The sequence below is a fragment of the Acartia tonsa genome, chromosome 7 (assembly GCF_053477335.1).
Source record: "Acartia tonsa isolate MP-2025a chromosome 7, ASM5347733v1, whole genome shotgun sequence".
NCBI classification, from domain to species: domain Eukaryota; kingdom Metazoa; phylum Arthropoda; class Copepoda; order Calanoida; family Acartiidae; genus Acartia; species Acartia tonsa.
Genome location: NC_137266.1, coordinates 21374167 through 21401285, shown reverse-complemented (window position 1 = coordinate 21401285; position 27119 = coordinate 21374167). Strand labels below are relative to the sequence as shown.

The 27119-nt window shown below is 36.2% G+C and overlaps 1 protein-coding gene across 1 annotated transcript; it reads left to right on the top strand.

Annotated features, from left to right (window-relative positions):
• Window positions 1-180: 180 nt before the first annotated feature.
• Window positions 181-21497, top strand: LOC145324199 (uncharacterized). Its single transcript, XM_080166820.1, has 8 exons — window positions 181-342; window positions 999-1051; window positions 1461-1524; window positions 2395-2513; window positions 2891-3005; window positions 19630-19993; window positions 20449-20564; window positions 21243-21497. The coding sequence occupies exons 1-8, from the start codon at window positions 315-317 to the stop codon at window positions 21377-21379; spliced, it is 996 nt and encodes a 331-aa protein (XP_080022946.1). The 5' UTR covers window positions 181-314; the 3' UTR covers window positions 21380-21497.
• Window positions 21498-27119: the final 5622 nt, after the last annotated feature.

The following is a 27119-nucleotide window of genomic DNA, read 5'->3' as shown; positions in this document are numbered from 1 at the left end:
GCAGTCAAATGGTTGATTGTTTGTACACTATGATATGTCCTTCAAGGCGATTGAAAAAGCTTTTAATGGTATTGAAATAGCACATAAGCATGACAAACAGACAGAAAAACCATATAAGGTAAAATGTTAGGTTCTTTGCTACCAAAAAAGATTGTAATAATACCAATATCATAAAGGATATAACCAAAACCGTGTGTACATCTGAGATAGAGGAGGTGGAAAACAACATCTGCCTAATTGTTTACGAGCCCAAAGTTGTTAAAACAACGACTACAACTTTAGAGGTGTCGTTCGGTAAGAAGTGTCTGCGACAAATGTTGACTGTTTGCCAGCCTGCTAAGGAACAACCACACAGATATTTTATTTATATTAAGTTGTGCAGCTTCTATATACATAATGTATGTCTGTGTGTCCATATCTATATGTCATTGCATTTAAGTAAGTAAGGAAAACACTTAATTGTTTTTTTGTTTCTTTTTCATCTAAAACATTATTATCTCAATGTTTCTGTAAGAATGAAGGATTCATAGAATGAAGTTTGTTTAAAGAGTTGCAACGCTATCATGATTATTCAATTTTATTGGTTAAAAGCAGATTGAAATATAGACAGACTTGTCATTATTGAATGCCTTCACTTTCTTAATGTAAGGCCCAAACTTCCTAAAGATAACCACACAAGTACATAGATTAAAATGTTTTTTAAAAAACAATTTTAGGACCAATGGCTCTTAGATTAGAGAAGGAATAGGTTAAGTTAAATGACTGTATCTCCCAATCTCAATGACCTTGTGCAGACTCTCAATTGGGTCTGTGAAAATCAACCAATAGAATCGGGAATCTTAACACAGCCAATAGTAAAAGCAATTTGGTAGCAGACAAAAAAGGTCCCTGGAAAAAAGGGCAGTTAGCTATCTGTTGCTCTTAGTACATTGCTACATGTAATATAAAAAAAACTTCTAATTTTTTTCAATAAAACATATTCTGTGGTTTTGTCAAGGTTGGGTATGGAGGACATGATTTCAGTCATAACTTCTGTAAAGAAATAGCTCAGGTTTTATATAAAATAAACTAAAAAAAAGATATTGGCAGAAAATTGTAATATTAAATTTATTCCCTTTTAATATCATTGAAAAAATATATTACTGGTCGTTTTCTCCCATTTTTATAGCCCAGAACCTTCAGTGGGTTTAACTCCCATTTGACCCTAAAAAAAGGTAACTTTTTATAACGTAAGGGAAGGGGTGGTGAATGATCTCAAAGTAAGGAAACCATTCTAAAAAGAAACCATAAAAATATTGCCAACTGCAAAGAACCTTAATTTTGGTTATGAGTCTGTTTCGGCAATAAAAAGTCAAGTCTTAGAATTCATCCCTATCAAACTAATTAAGGAGTAACCTCCTCCCCCCTCCCCCTCTCTTACGCGAATGGTTATTATGGTTTATTGTATAACCATTGAAAAGGACACCTGTTTCAATTATCCTATTGTCACCATCAAAGAAGTTGATGCAGAAGTAACTGTTCCAGGTAAAATTATTTTCAGTTTTTTACCTACACTATTAGAGTAAAACAATAGAGGAGGATGGGGTTAAATAACTGTAAGTCCCCATCCCGTGGACCCTGTGCCGACTTTCAATTGAGTCTTTTATTATCAGCCAATAGCATCGTCAATATTAACACAGCCAAGTCAATACAAAAGAGTAGAAAACAATTTGCTAGCAGACGAAAAGGTCCCCAAGACTGGGGCCAGGTAGTTGTCTGGGTTATACATCTATACTTGTGTATTTATTCCTGCACCTAACTTTTACCTGCTGATATAAGTATTAATTCTTATTGTATTTTATGATCTATTCAGGTTTGGTAATAAAGGTAGATTTTAAATTTTAGGGTTTGAGATTACTTCCCCTTTCCAAAATTGTTAAGTAATTTTTTACCTCTTTCCTCTAACAAACGTATCCACATTAACCATTTTTATACTTGATTTAACTTAACTTAGGTTAGATTAAGAGTAAGGAGAACCAAAAGCTTTGGTTCAAATTCAGATGTTGAACTGTTCATATTTTTAGTGCTTTTCATAGCTTTTTCATAGTTTTTTCATAGTTCAGTCCAAATCGAGAGAAGGGGTGCTCTTTTGTAGTTTAAGACTTCTCTAAGAAATGTACTTCATTAAAATTTTGATGCTTGTTTTAGCTTATGATAATTTAGATAAAGTTCAGAATTAGATGTTCTAATGTTTATATTTTTTGGTGCCTTTCATAGCTCAACAATAGCTCGTGGTTTCTTATCTGCAGGTTCTATCCCACTCGGGGTAACGGGTGCTCTTTGTAGTTTTGAATTTAGAGGGCTTCAATAATCAAGTTAGCTCTCAAATATAAATTAAATAAAATAAATTTTTAGAGCCAGTAGAGCAGTGTATAAACTACCCAATCTTTCTACCCCGTATAATCTGCCAAGAAGTTGTGACAGAACAGTGTGTTCAGCTGCCCGACCTTCTAGAATCTTCAGAAAGTGTTCAGGTCGAATAATTATTGATTTTTTTGTGTTAATGTTAATAATTCAAATACACAAAAAGCCTTGTTTAAACATCAGCTATAGTTTTTAGGGGGGGGGGGGGCAGATTTTCATGTTTTCTAATAAAGTGAAACTTTCAGCTGGCTAAACTAACGATTCCTCCAAAGCACCTTTTTGCCCTACTGGATAACGAAGAGACAAATAAACAAGTTCCATGTTAGCAAGCTAAATTGACGACAAATTTCCCCCTGCCATAATATCCACTTATATACTACATCCATTGCACGACCACAGTGTTGTGGGAAAGTGAGATTTCTAAAGGTGGATGTTGTTTATTTGACTCCTATAAAAGATAGGCTTCTGAAATTTCTTTCTTTTGTAGGTGTGTGATATAGAAGTGATTCCCAATTGTCAAACATTAAACATATCCCTGCCCCACTCCAGATGTATAGAGATTGTCTATGGTTTTGCACATAACCTTAACCAAATTCATTCAGGTATAATACAATTTTATTAGTGTAGCTAATATATAACAAGGATATTACTTTTGTTTATCCGTTCAATTTTACGTTGCTGCCTCCCTGAAAGAGTATAGACATTGTCTATGGTTTTGCACATAACCTTAACCAGATTCATTCAGGTATAATACAATTTAAATAGTGTTGAATGTTGATACTCCACAAAAAGGGTTATACGTCCGTTTATCCGTTCATGTCTACGTCGCTACCCTCCTGAAGGTATTCATTCAGGTATAATAGAATTTTAGCAGGGATCGGCAGCCGTGCGTAAGCCGTGTGTAAGCCTCAATGAAATCGTCATTCTATAACTTTAAAATTCAGCTGGATGTCTAAACCTGTCCCTAAACAGACAATCCATCTTTTGGAATTTCTTTTTTTGCACACATGCGGGTTTAAACTTGAGGCTTATATTCTGCCGATGCGCGGCTGCCGAGCCCTTAATTTTAGTGGTGTTGCTACTCTTTACCAGGGTATTCCTTCTGTCTGTCTGTTTATATCTACGTCTAAGGGTATTAGATATTCTTAGTAGAGCAGCTGAAGCAAAACTACCTTCGTAAAGATTCCTTTACATTGCATTGAGAACTTAATTGTATCATCGGTTAGCGAGATCTTAATAAACAAAAATGAAAACCTGACTGATCAAGTTAATTAAAAATTGCAAATATCTCCTTTTTTTTCTAAAAAAAAATTAAAAGCTATAATTGTCCCAAAAGGTTTTGAAAATATAGAAATCCCGGGTATAGTCCTTTCCATGACATCGCTCCATATGGGGCGATGATTTTAATTGATCGCCTCTTATGACAAGGGGCGATGTATTGGCTCCTTGAAAGGAGCGATTTAATAGCCCCTTATAACAAGAGGCGATGTTATGACTCCTTGAAAGGAGCGATTTGATAGCCCCTTGCCCTAAGAGGCGATTAAATGATCCTTTATCGCTCCATAATCGCTCCTTCTGAAGAGGAGATGATATGTCCTATTTAATTAAATATCGCCTCTTCATGGCCCCTTCACTATTATATATATCTTAGTCCCTTGATGGCCCCTACATCGCTCCTACATTACCCCTTCATCGCTCCTCCATAGCTCCTTCTCCAAATTTATATTACATTGTACTTTGATGGCCCCTACATCGCCCCTCCATCGCTCCTACATCGCCCCTTCATCGCTCCTTCTCCAAATTTATATTACATTGTACTTTGATGGCCCCTACATCGCTCCTCCATCGCCCCTTCATCGCTCCTACATCGCTCCTTCATCTCTCCTTCTTGAAATTTTTATTACATGGTACTTTGATGGCCCCTACATCGCTCCTCCATCGCTCCTCCATCGCCCCTTCATCGCTCCTACATCGCTCCTTCATCTCTCTTTCTTGAAATTTACATTACATTGTACTTTGATGGCCCCTACATCGCTCCTCCATCGCCCCTTCATCGCTCCTCCATCGCCCCTACATCGCTCCTTCATCTCTCCTTCTTGAAATTTACATTACATTGTACTTTGATGGCCCCTACATCGCTCCTCCATCGCCCCTTCATCGCTCCTCCATCGCCCCTACATCGCTCCTCCATCGCCCCGTACATCGCTCCTTCATCGCCCCTTCATCGCTCCTACATCGCTCCTTCATCTCTCCTTCTTGAAATTTATATTACATTGTACTTTGATGGCCCCTACATCGCTCCTCCATCGCCCCTTCATCGCTCCTACATCGCCCCTACATCGCTCCTTCATCTCTCCTTCTTGAAATTTATATTACATTGTACTTTGATGACCCCTACATCGCTCCTCCATCGCCCCTACATCGCTCCTACATCGCCCCTACATCGCTCCTTCATCTCTCCTTCTTGAAATTTATATTACATTGTACTTACTTTGATGGCCCCTACATCGCTCCTCCATCGCCCCTTCATCGCTCCTACATCGCCCCTACATCGCTTCTCCATCGCCCCTTCATCGCTCCTACATCGCCCCTACATCGCTCCTCCATCGCCCCTTCATCGCTCCTACATCGCCCCTACATCGCTCCTTCATCTCTCCTTCTTGAAATTTATATTACATTGTACTTTGATGACCCCTACATCGCTCCTCCATCGCCCCTACATCGCTCCTACATCGCCCCTACATCGCTCCTTCATCTCTCCTTCTTGAAATTTATATTACATTGTACTTTGATGGCCCCTACATCGCTCCTCCATCGCCCCTTCATCGCTCCTACATCGCCCCTACATCGCTCCTTCATCTCTCCTTCTTGAAATTTATATTACATTGTACTTTGATGGCCCCTACATCGCTCCTCCATCGCCCCTTCATCGCTCCTCCATCGCCCCTACATCGCTCCTTCATCTCTCCTTCTTGAAATTTATATTACATTGTACTTTGATGACCCCTACATCGCTCCTCCATCGCCCCTACATCGCTCCTACATCCCCTTAATAGCCCCTTACCTTAATTTATATAACATAGCCCTACATAGCCTCTCCATCGCCCCTTAATAGCCCCTTACCTTAATTTATATAGCATAGCCCCTACATAGCCTCTCCATCGCCCCTTAATAGCCTCTTACCTTAATTTATATAATCCTTACCTTAATATATATAACATAGCCCCTACATAGCCTCTCCATCGCCCCTAAATAGCCCCTTACCATAATTTATATAACATAGCCCCTACATAGCCTCTCCATCGCCCCTTAATAGCTCCTTACCTTAATTTATATAACATAGCCCCTACATAGCCTCTCCATTGCCCCTTAATAGCCCCTTACCTTAATTTATATAACATAGCCTCTACATAGCCTCTCCATCGCCCCTTAATAGCCCCTTACCTTAATTTATATAACATAGCCCTACATAGCCTCTCCATCGCCCCTTAATAGCCCCTTACCTTAATTTATATAGCATAGCCCCTACATAGCCTCTCCATCGCCCCTTAATAGCCTCTTACCTTAATTTATATAATCCTTACCTTAATATATATAACATAGCCCCTACATAGCCTCTCCATCGCCCCTAAATAGCCCCTTACCCTAATTTATATAACATAGCCCCTACATAGCCTCTCCATCGCCCCTTAATAGCCCCTTACCTTAATTTATATAACATAGCCTCTACATAGCCTCTCCATCGCCCCTTAATAGCCCCTTACCTTAATTTATATAACATAGCCCTACATAGCCTCTCCATCGCCCCTTAATAGCCCCTTACCTTAATTTATATAGCATAGCCCCTACATAGCCTCTCCATCGCCCCTTAATAGCCTCTTACCTTAATTTATATAATCCTTACCTTAATATATATAACATAGTCCCTACATAGCCTCTCCATCGCCCCTAAATAGCCCCTTACCCTAATTTATATAACATAGCCCCTACATAGCCTCTCCATCGCCCCTTAATAGCTCCTTACCTTAATTTATATAACATAGCCCCTACATAGCCTCTCCATCGCCCCTTAATAGCCCCTTACCTTAATTTATATAACATAGCCTCTACATAGCCTCTCCATCGCCCCTTAATAGCCCCTTACCTTAATTTACATAACATAGCCCTACATAGCCTCTCCATCGCCCCTTAATAGCCCCTTACTTTAATTTATATAGCATAGCCCCTACATAGCCTCTCCATCGCCCCTTAATAGCCTCTTACCTTAATTTATATAATCCTTACCTTAATATATATAACATAGCCCCTACATAGCCTCTCCATCGCCCCTAAATAGCCCCTTACCCTAATTTATATAACATAGCCCCTACATAGCCTCTCCATCGCCCCTTAATATCCCCTTACCTTAATTATATAACATAGCTCCTACATAGCCTCCCCATCGCCCCTTAATAGCCCCTTACCCGAATTTATATAACATAGCCCCTAAATAGCCTCTCCATCGCCCCTTAATAGCCCCTTACCTTAATTTATATAGCATAGCCCCTACATAGCCTCTCCATCGCCCCTTAATAGCCTCTTACCTTAATTTATATAATCCTTACCTTAATATATATAACATAGCCCCTACATAGCCTCTCCATCGCCCCTAAATAGCCCCTTACCCTAATTTATATAACATAGCCCCTACATAGCCTCTCCATCGCCCCTTAATAGCCCCTTACCTTAATTTATATAACATAGCCTCTACATAGCCTCTCCATCGCCCCTTAATAGCCCCTTACCTTAATTTATATAACATAGCCCTACATAGCCTCTCCATCGCCCCTTAATAGCCCCTTACCTTAATTTATATAGCATAGCCCCTACATAGCCTCTCCATCGCCCCTTAATAGCCTCTTACCTTAATTTATATAATCCTTACCTTAATATATATAACATAGTCCCTACATAGCCTCTCCATCGCCCCTAAATAGCCCCTTACCCTAATTTATATAACATAGCCCCTACATAGCCTCTCCATCGCCCCTTAATAGCTCCTTACCTTAATTTATATAACATAGCCCCTACATAGCCTCTCCATCGCCCCTTAATAGCCCCTTACCTTAATTTATATAACATAGCCTCTACATAGCCTCTCCATCGCCCCTTAATAGCCCCTTACCTTAATTTACATAACATAGCCCTACATAGCCTCTCCATCGCCCCTTAATAGCCCCTTACCTTAATTTATATAGCATAGCCCCTACATAGCCTCTCCATCGCCCCTTAATAGCCTCTTACCTTAATTTATATAATCCTTACCTTAATATATATAACATAGCCCCTACATAGCCTCTCCATCGCCCCTAAATAGCCCCTTACCCTAATTTATATAACATAGCCCCTACATAGCCTCTCCATCGCCCCTTAATAGCCTCTTACCTTAATTTATATAACATAGGCCCTACAAAGCATCTCAATCGCCCCTTAATAGCCCCTTACCTTAATTATATAACATAGCCCCTACATAGCCTGTCCATCGCCCCTTAATAGCCTCTTACCTTAATTTATATAACATAGCCCCTTCATAGCCTCTTCATCGCCCCTTACCTTAATTTATATAACATAGGCCCTTTATGGCTCCTGTACAGCCTCTGTAATTGTATTGCCCCTTCATTATAGAAGGTAGGGCATTAAGGTAAGGAAGGAATGTGACCCTCTACAGTTTTAAATTTAAGTTTTAAAAGGATGACAAGGATGACAACATTTATAAAAGCAAAGCTCTGAAACGGTAGAAAAAAGTTTAATGAACATTAATAATGTAGAGTGTCAGAACTGAATAGTCAGAACATAAATTTAAAATTCGAAACAAAATTGTAAGTAAATTTATTGAGAAATTGCTTACATGCAGGAAAATGCTTAAGGACGTACTCACATTTTTTGGACTTGATTATAGATATGATTCGCTTATAACATTCTATTTTGTTGTCCTAGGAATCAGTATCCCAGAAATCAGATTAATCAGATAATTTTGATACATAAAAATTTGTTGTAAGTTAATAATTAGTATGCTTAAAATGGACGTACGGATATTCTGATAATGATTATAGACTTTCTAAATCGTACCTTTCTACTACAGGAATCACATGCCTAAATTAACGAAAATAGCTAACCGTTACAGACGTACGGACTGATCCTTAATATAGAAAAGCTTTGCTTTTAAAAAGTTAAAAAGATTTTTTGAGGGGATGGGGTAATATTTTTCTTGGGGTGAATTTTCTGGGAGGGTGGAGATACCCTCCCTCGAAATAATTATAAACCCTCTATGAACTTAAAAGAAGCTTCACTGTAAAGGAGAACCATATAGGTTCAGCGGTTAGCTTTTCTACAGACAAAAAAAAGATTACTACTTTATATAATAGGTTATGAAAAAGGAAAAAAAAGCAAGATAACAAGGATAACAACATTCACAAAAGCAAAGCTCTAAAATCAGGAGGTCAAACATAAATTTTGTTAAAATTAGCGTAAATCTATAATACAAAGTAGAATGATGTCTGTCCATCAATCTGTCTGTCTGTCCGTCTGTCTGTCCGTCTGTCAGTCCTTAAGATCTCGGTAACCACTGGACCGATTATATTCTACTATTCAGGGAATATACCTACTGGTCCTGTGGTGGTTTTAGGCTATTTTCTTGGGGGGTGGGATACCCCCAACCCCCCCAAAAACAAAAAAATCCTCCCCCATTTTTTTTTTGCTGAAGATTTTCTTGGTCCTATTACGAATTTCGCCAAAAAAATTTTTTATCACCTCTTGGGGCAAAGCCCCTAGAGGCTAGGGGCGAATCTGCTAGTATAGAATATAGTAAAAGGGCATAATTTTATTTTTAGTATTTGATTATAATACTAAACCTTGTTGTCCTAAGAAACATTACTCCAAAACCCAGATGAATGGGACAATGATATTATACAAAAAAATGGACGTACATACTTTCTAGTAATGAATATAGTATTGTACCCAACTGTTATAGAAATCATTCTGCAAAGTTTGAAATCGATAGGATATTTATAACATGTCTAAATTAAAGAAAATGTCGTCTAACCGTTTGGACGTACGGACAAACCAATCCTTACTATAGAAAAGTTTCGCATTTAAAAAGGAAAATTATAATGAAAATATAATGAATTAATAAAATAAATATAAATAATATAATAACATAATGAAATAAAGAAAAAAGAATAAACTAAGAGAATGAAATTTTTTAGTTAAATAGAATATTGAATAAGGATCATATAATGGACAAACAGACAAAGTAAGTTATAGAGCAGACTTTAAGAGAATATGCTATTACTCAAAGATTATCACGAAACCTAAGTCTTTTGAAGCATAATTGAGAGACAGACAAAATAATTTATAGACTGGATATACATATGTCATGGGAATATTCACTAAAAATCTCAACAGTCTATCTTTAACAATAGCAGAGAAAACCACATGCTTAACTTAATGAGAAGAGCAATGACGAAAGGACTAACCCTAATTGTAGAAAAGTCTCTCTTTTAACAAAAAAAGTATTTTTTTTGGTCTGAAGCTTAAAAATTTCATAAACTGACTAAATTCTCCATTTAAGGGAAGCTTCACATAGGTCATGGGATGGTTTTTTGCTTTTTCATTTTCAGATTTAAGCCCCTAATTGGTTTAGGCTATTTTTCTGCCTCCTTACATTAAAAAGAGCGCAGCTGCAAGTGAATAAGAAAAGAGAAATATAAAAGAAGAATACATATTATCCTATTATATAAAGTAGTAAAACATAAACAAACGTTGGAGTGGACAAACCTAGGAATGGGACAATCGTCGGAGTGGACATTGCTTATGTAAAACGCAGGAGTGTCTTTTATTTTATTTATAAGATAAAAATCTTTCAAAACAAAAAAAAAATCTTGAATATCTTTTCTCACAGACTGAAATTTTAAAATCAGTCTAACAGTTTTCCAAAGTAGGTAAGTTCTATCGAAAGGCAAAGGTTTGAAACAGATAGAACATTTCATTAAACTAAAACATATTTTTTTCTCACATTGTTTACAACTGTCAAATATGTTTTTTTATATGCCTAACCTCTGCAGGGGGCTTATTTGTATATTTATATCTTAACCTAACCTAACCTTTGTAGAAATAACTAAACAAATGTTGTTGAAACCTAATTTTTAAGATATTATAGACACTTCTGCGTTTTACTTATATAATGTCCACTCCGACATTTGTCCGAAACATCCTACGTTTGTCCACGTTAGTAAGGCTTTCTGTTCTGAAACTTAAGATCTCAATAACTACTAAACAGATTGGGCTTTCTATTTCAGGTAAGCTTAATATTTGTCTTGTAATGGCTTTAGGCTATTTTATTTTAAGTCGAGGGATGGTTTTAGGCTATTCTATTTTAAGTCCTGGGAAGGTTTTAGGCTTTAATTCATTCCCCTTTGAATACAGAGCCAATAGATGCTGGGGGCGTAGCCGCTAGTCGATATACAAAGTTTTTTTTTGTCTGTAGCAAAGGATCTCGTTTGCTGCTAAACCGATATGATGTATGTCTGTCTGTCTATACCGTAGGATCTTGCTAACCGCTGAGTCCTGAGATGATTTTAAGATAGTTTATTTTTTTTCCTTATAATAAAATAACAGGATATTTGTCCATAAAAAGCGAAGCAATATCTTAATTTTTGTTGTTGGAACTGTTATTCAGTTGATTATACCAAGGATCTAAAGGAATAAGACAATGGCCGATAAATTTTTATCCATCCCTAATAACGATACACAAAATTGCAACACTACAACCAAAATATGACAAAAGTCCCCAAAGTTTTGAGCCAACGAATAAGAAAACTTCATTATAAAACTTTGGAGACTATTGTAAAAATTGCCTAATGTTTCCTTTCTCCCTGAGATTATACAGACTATCCTTAAACTAATATTTACATTAACGTAACAGGATGTTTATCAGTATCAACTGAACCGATATGCTTCTCCTTTACATTGAAGCTTATTTTACTCGCAGGAAAAGTTTTCATTTTGGGGAGGGGACCAACACTTTCAGCCCCCGGAAGGTATCACTTCCCTTAAATTCTTAACCTTCCCCCTCCCCCCCCCTCTCCAACACATCTATTCATTAAAGTACTCCTAGGGTCATCTATGGGATTAGCCGTTAGTGACTTAAAAATAATTCAAGTGCAATGATATATTTACCAAATTAATACGATAATTTTGTATACATTTTTTATGAAAAAAAATTATTTTGCCAAAGGCAGCCAAAAAATAAGCAGCAAATATTTCAATAATGCTCTGATAATCAGATATCTACAGGGATAAGACGATTGTCGATAAAATGATATATATGCATATAAACTTTTTTGAAAGCAATTTTACCTTACTTATAGTTATCAGAATTTAATGATTAATGGCTTATTCTCTTCTTTTTTATAACCTTTAATAGAAAAGCAAAAAATATTTCAGTTTTTATTCAAAAAGTACAGTAAATTAAAAAATTTAAAACTTAGGTGTCAACATCTAAAAATGGTTTTAGTGCATCTTTCTTATAATCTACCTTTGCAAGAATGGCTGCAAAACGCTTCAAAGTTGAGATATAGAGCTAAAAATTTATATAGATACTATTTGTGACATGTACTAGAACATTTTGAAATTTGAAGGCCATATCTCAACCAGGGAGGGAATACTGGCCCCCCAATGTACTCCCTCCATTCTTGGAAAGGGTAGAAGATTTGAGCATAAGAAAAATGCGCTAAAACCATTTCTCGTATTCATTTGAATCCGGTGGATAGGAACCGGTTCTCATCCATACGAAAAAACTATGTCTAGCATCGTATTATATCCAGCTTTCTACGAATATAGATATGTACAATCATAAGATTAAACCCAGTTTTTTTAGCCGGTGCCTTCGGCACCTCGGGGCTAAAAAAACTAGTTTTAATCTCATAATTGTACTTTCTATATCCGCGGAAAGCCGTTTATAATACTATGCGAGAAATAACTATTTTAGATGTTGACACCCATGTTTTGAAAGAAGGTGTATCAACTATTTTTTTTATAGCTAGCCGGTTCTTTTAGTAAGTAGTAGATGTAAAATTTTTCATAGAATTCAGATATGCAATCGGTTTTTTTGTAGACCTCTTATTTTTTAAGTAATTTAAGTTTAAAAAAAAAAAAATTAAGTCGATTTTAAGGTACTAAAATGCAACAAAAAAAAGAAAGAAAATGGTCATTATGAACAAAAATAGTAAGATCTTTAATTTGACACCTTACTTTTTCAATTCTGTCAGGTAATAATTGAAAAAATCGATTTTTTTAAACCCACGAGAATAAAAACTTTGAACTTAATTTTATTATTTCACAAATAAAAAAATATGGGTTCATATATACCATTAGAATCAGAAAAATATTACGAATCCATTGTAAGCAAAATTGAAAAAAAAAAGTTTACAATATAGTATATAAACTACAATAAAAGGAATTATATGAAAATATCATATTATGTTGTACAGGCAACGTCTTAATTCTTCAATTGAGTATAAAAATGGGAAGGGGGTAAAGAGGGGGTAAAGAGGGGGTAAAAAAGGGAAGACAATAGTGTTGTCTGAACAAAAAAAATAATTGGCCATTTCTGTAATTTTTTAATTTTTTAATTTTTTTCAATTTTGCTTACAATGGATTCGTAATATTTTTCTGATTCTAATGGTATATATGAACCCATGTTTTTTATGTCTGTTTGAGAAAATATTTAGGTCTAAAGTTTTTATTATACCGAGGTTAAAAAAATAGATTTTTTCAATAATTACTCAACAGAATTTTAAAAGTAAGGTGTCAAATTAAAGATCTTACTATTTTTGTTCTTACTGACCATTTTCTTCTTTTATTTTGTTGCGTTTTAGTACCTTAAAACCGACTTAATTATTTTTTTTAAAAACTTAAATTACTTTAAAAATAAGAGGTCTACAAAAAAACCGATTGCATATTTGAATTCTATGAAAAATTTTACATCTACTACTTACTAAAAGAACCGGCTAGCTATAAAAAAAAAAGTTGATACAACTTCTTTTGAATTTACTGTACTTTTTAAATAAAAACTGAAATATTTTTTTGCTTTTCTGTTAATGGTTATAAAAAACGAAGAGAATAAGCCATTACTCATTAAATTCTGATAACTATAAGTAGGGTAAAATTGCTTTCAAAAATGCTCTCATAAAAAAAAACACTGTATATATATGTATGTTTATATATTAATTATTCCCATTGATGATTCACAAAATTACCCCTTCTTTAGTTTAGAATTAGTGGTTAAAACATTTAGACACTCAACTTAATGAACTAAACAATCACAAAACAATAAAAAGTCCCCAAGGTTGTTAATCTAACGAATAAGAAAACGGTATTATAAAACTTTGGAGACTAGACAGCACTCTTGGATAAGCCAACTTATAACACTTTGGGAACTATCCTAATCCTCCCTGGCGAAATGACAATGAGATTTTTTGGTAAATTTGTGGCAAACTTTATTCTTAATAAATTAGCACTTGCCAAAATTATAGAATAAATCTTTTTTTTTGCCCAAACTTTTCGTCAGCCAATAATAACAGATAAGTTAAACATTGTAAAAATAATATAGTAACTTAACTCGAGTTGTCAACGGCAGAAATTAGGTCCTGAGATGGTTTTAGGCCTGGAAAGGTTTTTAACAATTTTATCTGTATTTCTTAAAATAAATTAACAGAATCTTTGTCTGTATGTATGAATGTCTGTCTGTACCGAAGGATCTTGCTAACCGCTGAACCAATATGGTTCTCCTTTACAGTGAAGATTCCTATAGGTCCTGAGATCGTTCTCCTTAATAGGGTAGCTTCTCATAGGTCCTGGGGAGGTTAATAACTATTTTATTTTAATCCTTATAATAAAGTAACAGGATCTTTGTCTGTATGTATGTCTGTCTGTACCTTGCTAACCACTAAACCGACATGGTTCTCCTTTACAGTGAAGCTTCCTATGGGTAATGAGATGGCTTTAGGCCATTTTATTTTTAATCCTTATAAAAAGTAACAGGATCATTGTCTGTATGTATCAAAGAAGATCGCTAACTGCAGAACCGATATGGTTCTCCTTTATAGGGTAGCTTCCAATAGATCCTGGGAAGGTGTATAACTGTTTTGAAGGAGGATATAAGGGGCTATTAAGGGGCGATGGAGAGGCTATGTAGAGGCTATGTTATATAAATTAAGGTAAGGGGCTTTTAAGTGGCGATGGAGGGCTATTAAGGGGCGATGGAGAGGCTATGTTATATAAATTAAGGTAAGGAGCTATTAAGGGGCGATGGAGAGGCTATGTAGCGGCTATGTTATATAAATTTGCTATTAAGGGGCGATGGAGAGGCTATATAGGGGCTATTTTATATAAATTAAGGTAAAGGACTATTAAGGGGCGATGGAGAGGCTATGTAGGGGCTATGTTATATAAATTAAGGTAAGGGGCTATTAAGGGGCGATGGAGAGGCTATTTAGGGGCTATGTTATATAAATTCGGGTAAGGGGCTATTAAGGGGCGATGGGGAGGCTATGTAGGAGCTATGTTATATAATTAAGGTAAGGGGATATTAAGGGGCGATGGAGAGGCTATGTAGAGGCTATGTTACATAATTAAGGTAAGAGGCTATTATGGGGCGATGGAGAGGCTATGTAGGAGCTTTGTTATATAGATTAAGGTAAGGGGCTATTAAGGGGCGATGGAGAGGCTTTGTAGGGGCTATGTTATATAGATTAGGGTAAGGGGCTATTAAGGGGCGATGGAGAGGCTATATAGGGGCTATGTTATATAAATTAAGGTAAGAGGCTATTAAGGGGCGATTGAGAGGCTATGTAGGGGCTATGTTACATAATTAAGGTAAGGGGCTATTAAGGGGCGATGGAGAGGCTATATAGGAGCTTTGTTATATAAATTAAGGTAAGGGGCTATTAAGGGGCGATGGAGAGGCTATGTAGGGGCAATGTTATATAAATTAAGGTAAGGAGCTATTAAGGGGCGATGGAGAGGCTATGTAGGGGCTATGTTATATAAATTAGGGTAAGGGGCTATTTAGGGGCGATGGAGAGGCTATGTAGGGACTATGTTATATATATTAAGGTAAGGATTATATAAATTAAGGTAAGAGGCTATTAAGGGGCGATGGAGAGGCTATGTAGGGGCTATGCTATATAAATTAAGGTAAGGGGCTATTAAGGGGCGATGGAGAGGCTATGTAGGGCTATGTTATGTAAATTAAGGTAAGGGGCTATTAAGGGGCGATGGAGAGGCTATGTAGAGGCTATGTTATATAAATTAAGGTAAGGGGCTATTAAGGGGCGATGGAGAGGCTATGTAGGGCTATGTTATATAAATTAAGGTAAGGGGCTATTAAGGGGCGATGGAGAGGCTATGTAGAGGCTATGTTATATAAATTAAGGTAAGGGGCTATTAAGGGGCGATGGAGAGGCTATGTAGGGGCTATGTTATATAAATTAAGGTAAAGGACTATTAAGGGGCGATGGAGAGGCTATGTAGGGGCTATGTTATATAAATTAAGGTAAGGGGCTATTAAGGGGCGATGGAGAGGCTATTTAGGGGCTATGTTATATAAATTCGGGTAAGGGGCTATTAAGGGGCGATGGGGAGGCTATGTAGGAGCTATGTTATATAATTAAGGTAAGGGGATATTAAGGGGCGATGGAGAGGCTATGTAGGGGCTATGTTATATAAATTAGGGTAAGGGGCTATTTAGGGGCGATGGAGAGGCTATGTAGGGGCTATGTTATATATATTAAGGTAAGGATTATATAAATTAAGGTAAGAGGCTATTAAGGGGCGATGGAGAGGCTATGTAGGGGCTATGCTATATAAATTAAGGTAAGGGGCTATTAAGGGGCGATGGAGAGGCTATGTAGGGCTATGTTATGTAAATTAAGGTAAGGGGCTATTAAGGGGCGATGGAGAGGCTATGTAGAGGCTATGTTATATAAATTAAGGTAAGGGGCTATTAAGGGGCGATGGAGAGGCTATGTAGGGGCTATGTTATATAAATTAAGGTAAGGAGCTATTAAGGGGCGATGGAGAGGCTATGTAGGGGCTATGTTATATAAATTAGGGTAAGGGGCTATTTAGGGGCGATGGAGAGGCTATGTAGGGACTATGTTATATATATTAAGGTAAGGATTATATAAATTAAGGTAAGAGGCTATTAAGGGGCGATGGAGAGGCTATGTAGGGGCTATGCTATATAAATTAAGGTAAGGGGCTATTAAGGGGCGATGGAGAGGCTATGTAGGGCTATGTTATATAAATTAAGGTAAGGGGCTATTAAGGGGCGATGGAGAGGCTATGTAGAGGCTATGTTATATAAATTAAGGTAAGGGGCTATTAAGGGGCGATGGAGAGGCTATGTAGGGGCTATGTTATATAAATTAGGGTAAGGGGCTATTTAGGGGCGATGGAGAGGCTATGTAGGGGCTATGTTATATATATTAAGGTAAGGATTATATAAATTAAGGTAAGAGGCTATTAAGGGGCGATGGAGAGGCTATGTAGGGGCTATGCTATATAAATTAAGGTAAGGGGCTATTAAGGGGCGATGGAGAGGCTATGTAGGGCTATGTTATATAAATTAAGGTAAGGGGCTATTAAGGGGCGATGGAGAGGCTATGTAGAGGCTATGTTATATAAATTAAGGTAAGGGGCTATTAAGGGGCAATGGAGAGGCTATGTAGGGGCTATGTTATATAAATTAAGGTAAGGAGCTATTAAGGGGCGATGGAGAGGCTATGTAGGGGCTATGTTATATAAATTATGGTAAGGGGCTATTTAGGGGCGATGGAGAGGCTATGTAGGGGCTATGTTATATATATTAAGGTAAGGATTATATAAATTAAGGTAAGAGGCTATTAAGGGGCGATGGAGAGGCTATGTAGGGGCTATGCTATATAAATTAAGGTAAGGGGCTATTAAGGGGCGATGGAGAGGCTATGTAGGGCTATGTTATATAAATTAAGGTAAGGGGCTATTAAGGGGATGTAGGAGCGATGTAGGGGCGATGGAGGAGCGATGTAGGGGTCATCAAAGTACAATGTAATATAAATTTCAAGAAGGAGAGATGAAGGAGCGATGTAGGGGCGATGGAGGAGCGATGAAGGGGCGATGGAGGAGCGATGTAGGGGCCATCAAAGTACAATGTAATATAAATTTCAAGAAGGAGAGATGAAGGAGCGATGTAGGGGCGATGGAGGAGCGATGAAGGGGCGATGGAGGAGCGATGTAGGGGCCATCAAAGTACAATGTAATATAAATTTCAAGAAGGAGAGATGAAGGAGCGATGTAGGGGCGATGTAGGAGCGATGAAGGGGCGATGGAGGAGCGATGTAGGGGCCATCAAAGTACAATGTAATATAAATTTCAAGAAGGAGAGATGAAGGAGCGATGTAGGGGCGATGTAGGAGCGATGTAGGGGCGATGGAGGAGCGATGTAGGGGTCATCAAAGTACAATGTAATATAAATTTCAAGAAGGAGAGATGAAGGAGCGATGTAGGGGCGATGTAGGAGCGATGAAGGGGCGATGGAGGAGCGATGTAGGGGCGATGTAGGAGCGATGAAGGGGCGATGGAGGAGCGATGTAGGGGCGATGTAGGAGCGATGAAGGGGCGATGGAGGAGCGATGTAGGGGCCATCAAAGTAAGTACAATGTAATATAAATTTCAAGAAGGAGAGATGAAGGAGCGATGTAGGGGCGATGTAGGAGCGATGTAGGGGCGATGGAGGAGCGATGTAGGGGTCATCAAAGTACAATGTAATATAAATTTCAAGAAGGAGAGATGAAGGAGCGATGTAGGGGCGATGTAGGAGCGATGAAGGGGCGATGGAGGAGCGATGTAGGGGCCATCAAAGTACAATGTAATATAAATTTCAAGAAGGAGAGATGAAGGAGCGATGTAGGAGCGATGAAGGGGCGATGAAGGAGCGATGTACGGGGCGATGGAGGAGCGATGTAGGGGCGATGGAGGAGCGATGAAGGGGCGATGGAGGAGCGATGTAGGGGCCATCAAAGTACAATGTAATGTAAATTTCAAGAAGGAGAGATGAAGGAGCGATGTAGGGGCGATGGAGGAGCGATGAAGGGGCGATGGAGGAGCGATGTAGGGGCCATCAAAGTACAATGTAATGTAAATTTCAAGAAAGAGAGATGAAGGAGCGATGTAGGAGCGATGAAGGGGCGATGGAGGAGCGATGGAGGAGCGATGTAGGGGCCATCAAAGTACCATGTAATAAAAATTTCAAGAAGGAGAGATGAAGGAGCGATGTAGGAGCGATGAAGGGGCGATGGAGGAGCGATGTAGGGGCCATCAAAGTACAATGTAGTATAAATTTGGAGAAGGAGCGATGAAGGGGCGATGTAGGAGCGATGGAGGGGCGATGTAGGGGCCATCAAAGTACAATTTAATATAAATTTCAAGAAGGAGAGATGAAGGAGCGATGTAGGGGCGATGAAGGAGCGATGAAGGGGCACTGGAGGTAAAGGACTATGGAGGGGCGATGGAGAGGCTATGAAGGAGCCATCATGGGGCTATAGTATAGCCTCTTATCATAAGAGGCGATATTAACGCCCCTTCAAAGGAGCTATTAAGAGGCCATGAAGGAGCTATAGCATAGCCTCTTATCATAAGAGGCGATATGAACGCTCCTTAAAAGGGGCTATCACATCGCTCCATATGATAAGAGGCTATGCTATAGCTCCTTGAAGGAGCTATAGAAAATCATCGCCCCATATGGAGCGATGTCATGGAAAGGACTATACCCGAAATCCCACTACCAAAGAAAACTTTTATGCCCCCATATTAAGATTTTCACAAAGCACATCCTCCTCTCCCCAAATGCTAGGATGTCCTCAGTGACAAAGGATATAGAATATACGTGGATATATTGAAAGGGAAACATTTGTCATCAATTTAGATTGCTAATATGAACCTCATTTATTGGTCAGTTCGTTCATCTAGTAGAAGGTGGGGGAAGAGGATGGTACAAAGGGTCTATCGCTATTTTATCCAGCTGCCAGCAACACTTTATCAGAGTGTATGAAAGTCTGGTGCAAAATCCATGTAATAATATATCAATTTTGGCGACATAAACTATTAAATTATTATGCGTAAATTTTCACAAGGAATATTTGCTAGGTAAGAAGAAGGGACGAATGGAAAGTGAGGAAGACACACGTGAAAGCAAATCTATAGAGGATGCTGAACAATTCATAGAATCTACTGAAAGTGTTCTTAGTGAAGAATTAGTAATAGCTGGCGCTACCATTCCAACAACAAAACAACCAGAAACTACAATTGAAACAACCACAGTTAATATCATTAAAGAAACAACAGCTGTAGCAGATGAAACTACTACCATTGATGCTATTACACCAACAACAATAGTTGATAATGATATAAATATGGAGCCTAGAATAACAACGGTTGATACAGAAAATGTTTCAACTGAAAGTGCAGAAAATCCGCCAGTGACTACAGATTTGCCAATAACGACTCAGAGGTAATTTTGTTTGAGTAGCGAAGCTTATCTATATGGATGCGGTCTGTTTGTCTGTAAGCATTAACTATTAACGTCAAGCTGTGTGTATATTAAGTTTAATCTGCACGACCTTTTGTCTTTAACAATGAAGGTTTATTAATTCTACAACCCTTTCATAACTCTAATATTTATCTTTTGGTAGCAGTGGTATAGGAAAGGTTAATTTAATTTTAGGTAAAATTGTGAGCTTTTCAGTCTTTAATGAAGCAGTTGATAGTGCACAATAAAAAATGGGGTCATACAATATAAATTACAATTGATAGGCCAGTATACATTTTACCATTGATCAATTACAATGTTTACTGGCCTGCCATTGGTCATCTGTATTATTTGATAGGCACTATTAACGGCTTCTTTTCAAGATTTATTTCCTTTCTTTGGAAAGTATGTATTTATCCCCAATATATTATTGCTAGGTCTCGAACCATGGCTCCGCCCACGCCTGTGTTGACCACCTCCGCCTCGAGAAGCCCCGCCCCCACCACGGGCATCAGAATAGTTGGGGTGGGGCAGGAGGGTGATGACATTGAAGGCAGGAATATACGGATAATTAAATGAGTAATAATTATTACTACAAAGCTTGTAACCAGAATTAAACAAAATTAATTTAAGTTTTAATCAATCTGTCAATAAAAACATCGATAGTTATAAAACACTTAACTGAAATAAAGTAAGTAATATAATGCTTTTTAGCCATTAAAATCTTCAAAAAAAATTATGCAATTATCTTTAGCAACAACCGAGATTTACATTTTATCAACGAAATTCTTTACTACTGACAAAGTGAGTTACAGAATCTTCATGAAACTTTTATACATCTATCTTTACTAGCACCAAAGAAATAAACTTTTTTCCAAAATAATTTTCAACCCCATCGAGTGCTTAATGGTCTTTAAGCTTTAATTTTATCTATAATATAAAGTAGTAAGATTCTTTATGTAAGATTAAGATTTCAATAACTGCAGAAACTATTGAGTTTACTTTTATAGAGAAGCTTTGCATTAGGCTGGATTTAGGCTGTTTTAATTCTGGATTAAGTCTTTGGGTTGTTTTTGGCTATTTTTCTGCCGCCTTATCCATTCGAATATAGTCCCTAGATGCTTGGGGCGGCGCCGCTAGAACTATAGCAAAGAAATATAAGAATTGCTTTTAAAGAACTGTTTGATATTAATTGTGAAATTGAAGTGCTTATCCGTATATCCCTGACTAGATGAGGAGGGCAGCTTTACAACCGAGCGGTCAAATAACATCGATGATGGCCTTCTAGAACTATTCCAAGAAACAACCTTACCTCCACTAGCCTTTGGAGCCAGGCTAAGACGGAAATCATTTATTAATTATGGATAAATTTGGGCCTAGGGAAATAAGCATTAAAAAATGGGCATTATTTATATTTGTACATATATTATTTATATTATTTATTACTATCTAAATTTTTGAATAAAGCCATACAATGTACCTATAATCATGCTGTTTTATTATGAAGGTACGTCAGCCACATTATTAATTATAATAGTAATTTGAAAATTCTCTATAATTAATTATGTATGTTGGTTTCTGTAGTCTACCAATAGGGAAAAAATTATCGAGTCTCCCATTTAACTACAGAGGTAAAAATTAATTTTGCCTTGGTCCAAAACATGGCAACTCATTACCATGCACAGTTAGGACTTCCAGATAAGGGTTGCACAATTAAAGTTTTGGTTATGACATAATAATAAATTGTAATAGTGTGTTTAATGCCTTCAACCCATCACATTACCGCCAACTAAACGGCTGTAAGCTGACAGCTTCACGGTGCAACTGCCGACCCTATTATTTTTGCATTTTCAATCTAAATCAAAAGTAATTATTACACATACATTTACAAAAATGTATGAATTATAAAAAAAATGAATTTGAAATGAAATAAAATCAGGAATATAGAGGGGATTGTGATAGTTCGTTAATTTACTACCCATAACCCATGAAAAAAAATACCAGCTACCAAAGAAGCTCTTATAGTACCTATAAACAAATGACAATGACCAATTAAAGGTCAATTCACAGACTAAATTACCAATTGCAGGATAGTATACATTCTAATTGACAAATGGTAAGCCAGTATGACCTCATTTTTAGGCACTTTCACAAGCTTTGCTACCAAGCCAGAATTTCATGCAGTTATTTTGAAGATAAATATATCCTCCAATGTCTGATCCCTTAATCCCTGAATAATAAAAGTATGTTTCCAGATGGTTGGTCAAACGGTTGTGATTAGTTTTGACATTAGCATACAGTTTAATCATATTTGGTGTATCATTAATATTTGATTTTAATGATACTTTAATTATTCTCAAATATTTACTTTTTTATAGAGGGAGAGATAGATCAGAAGAGAGTAAGTGGGATAAAAAAAGAAGGCGTATAGAGACAATAAGAGAATTTGAAAGAAAAGGATTGAAAGAGCAAAGAAGATAAATAGAAAAAACATTTTAAAAACATGGATGACAATTCAGGGGCGTCCAAGCTTTTTATTTTGGGGGGGGTAAAATTTTTTTAAGGAGGGGGTAATTCGGTTTTGGGGGGGGCAAATTTTTTTTACCCCCCCCAAAATTTTTACCCCGGGGGTAAAATTAGCTTGGGGGGGGGTAATTACCCCCCCTGAAATCTGTTGGCAGGGGTAAAATTTGTTTATCCCCCCCCCCAAAATTTACCCCCCGGGTAAAATTTTTGGGGGGGGTAAATACCCCCTCCTAAATGGTTGGGGGTGCCTACGGCACCCCCAGGGTAGGGGTATATTTTAAATGGGGGGGGGGGGTAATCGCCCCATTACCCCCCCCCCCCTTGGACGCCTATGATGACAATATCCATAAAAGCGAAGCTCTGTAATGATAGGACAAACGTACATTATCACTTGTAGAGTGCCAGAACTAAATAATCAGAATATAAATGTATAAGAGTCAAAACATAATTTAAGTAAATTTGTTGTAAAACTGCTTACATGCATGATAATGTTTATGGAAATGCTTACCTTTTTGGACTTGATTACAGAGATGCTTTGCTTATAACATTGTACTTTGTTGTCCTAGGAATCAGTATTCCAAAAATCAGATCAATCGGATTATCATATCTCATACAAATTTGTTGTTAAAAAAGTTAAAAATCAACATGTTAAAATGGACGTACGGACATTATGGTAACGATTATAGAGTTGCTAAACTTTTAAAATCGTGCCTAATTCAATAAAAAAAAACTACCCAGATGGACGGACAGAAAGATAAATTTATTCTCCCCGATTAAAATATTTTGAATCATTTATTGGGCTAAGAAATCAAATCTTCAAAAGGTGTTCGAAATTGAATGGCCCCACCAAAAATTCAAACTAAATCATTTTAAATTGATATGTAAGACACGTATGAAATATGTATGTAATACATGTATTAAATCATTTTTATTATAAAATTGAAGTTATTTACCGTAAAAATGCTTCTGTTCTGTATTATGCTGTTGCGATTTTTTTATCAGGAATTGAGTAACAAGGATATGAGATAAAAATCATCCATAACACATAGTAGAACAATGTCAGTCTGTTTGTCTGAAGCTCTCGGTAACCATTTTAGTTTTAAGCTAATGGGTTTTAGGGTGGTATTGGCTATTCTCTGCTTGCCTCCATCCCCCATTCGTTTCTGTGCACTTGTGACCTTGGATCTTTGAAATAAATTTGTCGAGAGAATCGAGGTTTAGATTAGTTTAGGATCAGACAGGTTTTCGGCTATTTTCTTTGTATTATATAATTCATTTTGGTGATTATCCTATTATATAAAGCTTAAAGATTTTTGTTCTGTAGCTTATGATTTCAATATCAACTAAACTGATTGAGTTCTTAATTGTATGGAATCTCTTTATAGGATCCTTGAAGGTTTTACTCTATTTAACTTTCATTTCTAAGTTTGGTTTTATCCTACTTTCCTTACTCCTTCAAATACAGAACTCCTAGATGCTAGGGTCGTAATCGCTAGTTTTACATAAGATAATACAAAAATAAATGTATATTTGTATTTCTATAGGTTTTGTGATAAATTCGTTTACATAAGATGATTTTTGGGTAATTTTTTTTTTATAAAATTTACTTATTCATTTATCTCAGCATTATTATATAAAAGCGCGAGAGAGTTTCTGATGTGTTTATGTACGCGCATGCTGTTTGTGTGTGTGTGCGTGTGTGTATGTATGTGTGTGATATTAGCAGATTTTTTTGCATTCCAGAATTTTTTTTGCATATGAATGTTATTACCGTTACCATAGTATTGGCAGTAAGTAATACGAGCCAATAATTTCGATCACATGGCGTTTTAATGAGCGAAATTTTTAATTATTTTACCAATGTGGCTTCGAAACCGATTGATATCCGCTGGATTAGAACCGGTTCTCAGTCACACTTAAAAATCATGTAGAGCATCGTACACAGCTATCCTCAACAGTTTAGCGGATTTATAACCAACACGCTCCAAGCGGTCAATGGATCCTAAAAATAGACAAACTTGCTGAATCATACCTGGTTTTACCTAAATTATACCTGCTCCTTCTTCGGGACTATAGGCTTTTAAAGATTTTCACTTAAATTACCCTATTATTTGACTTAAAAATAGCGTTCGACAAGACATCCTGTCGCTGTTTATAAGTTTTAATACAAAAAAGATGTTATTATTTTCTTTTAAGGCCATCCAAATGTCTTTTATTAGATTTAAATTTAACCGATATAATTGTTATTGGTTCCCTCTGCCGATTCTATCCATATTTCATGAAATTAAAACCATATGAAAGAGTTTACGAGAAAATAAGAAAAGTGTTGAGAGGATAAGTAAAAACTAAGTTAATGATAGAGGTATAGTATTAAGACTAAAGTAATTTTATCTAATATAAGGTTTAACAAGGTTAACCTCAAGAAAAACGTAAATATAATGGTGGGACAAAGTAAATGATAAAGTAAATGATCAGTTAAGTTGTCATAATAAATAGGAAATAGAAATAAAAGAAAAGAATGATAGGAGAATATATAAGAAAACCGAGAAACCCTTAAATATAAATATAAAAAATGTAGCATGACCAACAGACTGACAGACAAAGTAAGTTCGTTGTATGCTGTTACTTTTTGTTAAGGGATATCTTCACAAAAATTGACTTATCTATCTGAAATAGTATTGGTTAAAATTAAATTTTACCATATTGTTATGGACTGACAGACAAGATGAATTATAAAGTAGTTCTGCTACTAACCCGCAACTATGGCTCGTCATGTAGCGCATCCGCTCTTCGTTGGGGATGTGATAGGTTCGCGGTACAATTAAAGAAGTTAAAAATTGTTCCTACTGTTACTATATTAGGTGCGCGGCATAAATAGTTAGAGTAGGGAGACAGGAATCTAAAGGAATAAGACAATGACTTATAAAGTGATGTAAATCCCCAATGATGATACACAAATTTTCCCTTTATTTAGCTAACACTTAGTGGTTGAAAAGCTTGGAAACTCAACTTAAATACCAATCAATCAAAACTTAATAAAAGTCTCCAAAGTTGTAAGCAAACAAATAAGAAAACACTATTATAAAACTTTTGCTACAGCCCAATGTCCCCTTTCCCTTCTCAGACAAAGTGTTGGTTGTCTGTTGAATGTTACTTAAATGAATATCTAACAGTGGGCGGTAGAGCTCCCATGACAAGCGCGCGGATTTTGAAATTAAAAGATAAACCCACCCCAATTAGGTAATATTTTCGCTATTAAAAACTTAAAACACATAGATGTATTTATGTTAAGTATACTCTGCTAACTTAATTTGAAGTCAAATAAGCTGATCATATTTCTACAATCCACTTTCTTATATTATGCCTGGAGTAAAACTTCAATTATATAGGTTAGTACTCTAGCCTATAACTTTTCCTCAAGATAAAAATACAGTTAATCTTTTAGATGATTGTAAATTTCTTTGCTATTAATTACAGCATACTATTGAAAATCGGTATGCAAAAGATAAATTTCTTGTCAAGTTTCACAATTATCATTTTTATCTCTTGATATGATAAAAAGTAATGCATAATTTAATTTTCTATTCTTATCATAGGTGTTGGGCGTTATATACCAAAAATATTTGATGCAGTTATCAGTAAGTATATAAACAGCAGGTCAACAGTCTTTAGATTTATGAAATAATATTAAATATGTATTAGATTGTAGTTCACAGCACAAAAAAACGCGCGAACAGAGGTTAGTGGGTTAAACTAAGCACTACTTTTATTCCTCAAAAAATAAAAATCACCCTGTGATAAACATGCTGCTACTTTTGTTTTCCATAAATTGTTACATGTCTTTTATTACTATAAATAAACATATGGTTGCCCTTTAACATCCAGGGGATTTGTATTCAAAATGGAAGGAAAAGGCAGAAAAATAGCCTAAAACCATTCTGAGACCGATTTAAATTTTCCATTATTTCGAAAATTCAATCAAATCATTAGTTATTGAAATCTTAAGCTAGCTACAAACAAACAAAAAAACCTTAAAACTTTAAAAAATAGAATAAGTATAAAATACATTTTACATTTGTGCCAATAAAAAAATTTGATCCTAAATTCATGTTAGTATATTATACTGTAATCTTAGGCAATATAATTATTTTTTAGGAACCGCTATTCTTGACTAGCTGGAGAATTAAACGTACACTTAAAAAAACCTTAAAACTTTAAAAAATAGAATAAGTATGAAATACATTTTACATTTGTGCCAATAAAAAAATTTGATCCTAAATTCATGTTAGTATATTATACTGTAATCTTAAGCAATATAATTATTTTTTAGGAACCGCTATTCTTGACTAGCTGGAGAATTAAACGTACACTAGATCATTTTCTGATGATATTTTTTTCTTACTGCCCTGTAATCTACTAATTACATTTCATATTTTGTTTTGATATCTATTTCAGCTTAAAACTGTAGTCATAATGTCACCAATCCTACTTTATAAAGTAGTAAGTTTTTTTGGGTCATGTAAAGGAAACGAAGTTGCGGGTTTCGTCGTATTTTAACAGTAGCTTTTGAAAGGTTATATTA

Excerpts from the sequence above, each read along its gene's own strand:
- LOC145324199 (XM_080166820.1), top strand. The coding sequence starts at position 315 with ATGTTGACTGTTTGCCAGCCTGCTAAGG. Across the intron at positions 2,514-2,890 it reads AATCTTCAGAAAGTGTTCAG|GTGTGTGATATAGAAGTGAT; the intron begins GTCGAATAATTA and ends TTTCTTTTGTAG. Across the intron at positions 19,994-20,448 it reads TTGCCAATAACGACTCAGAG|GTCTCGAACCATGGCTCCGC; the intron begins GTAATTTTGTTT and ends TATTATTGCTAG.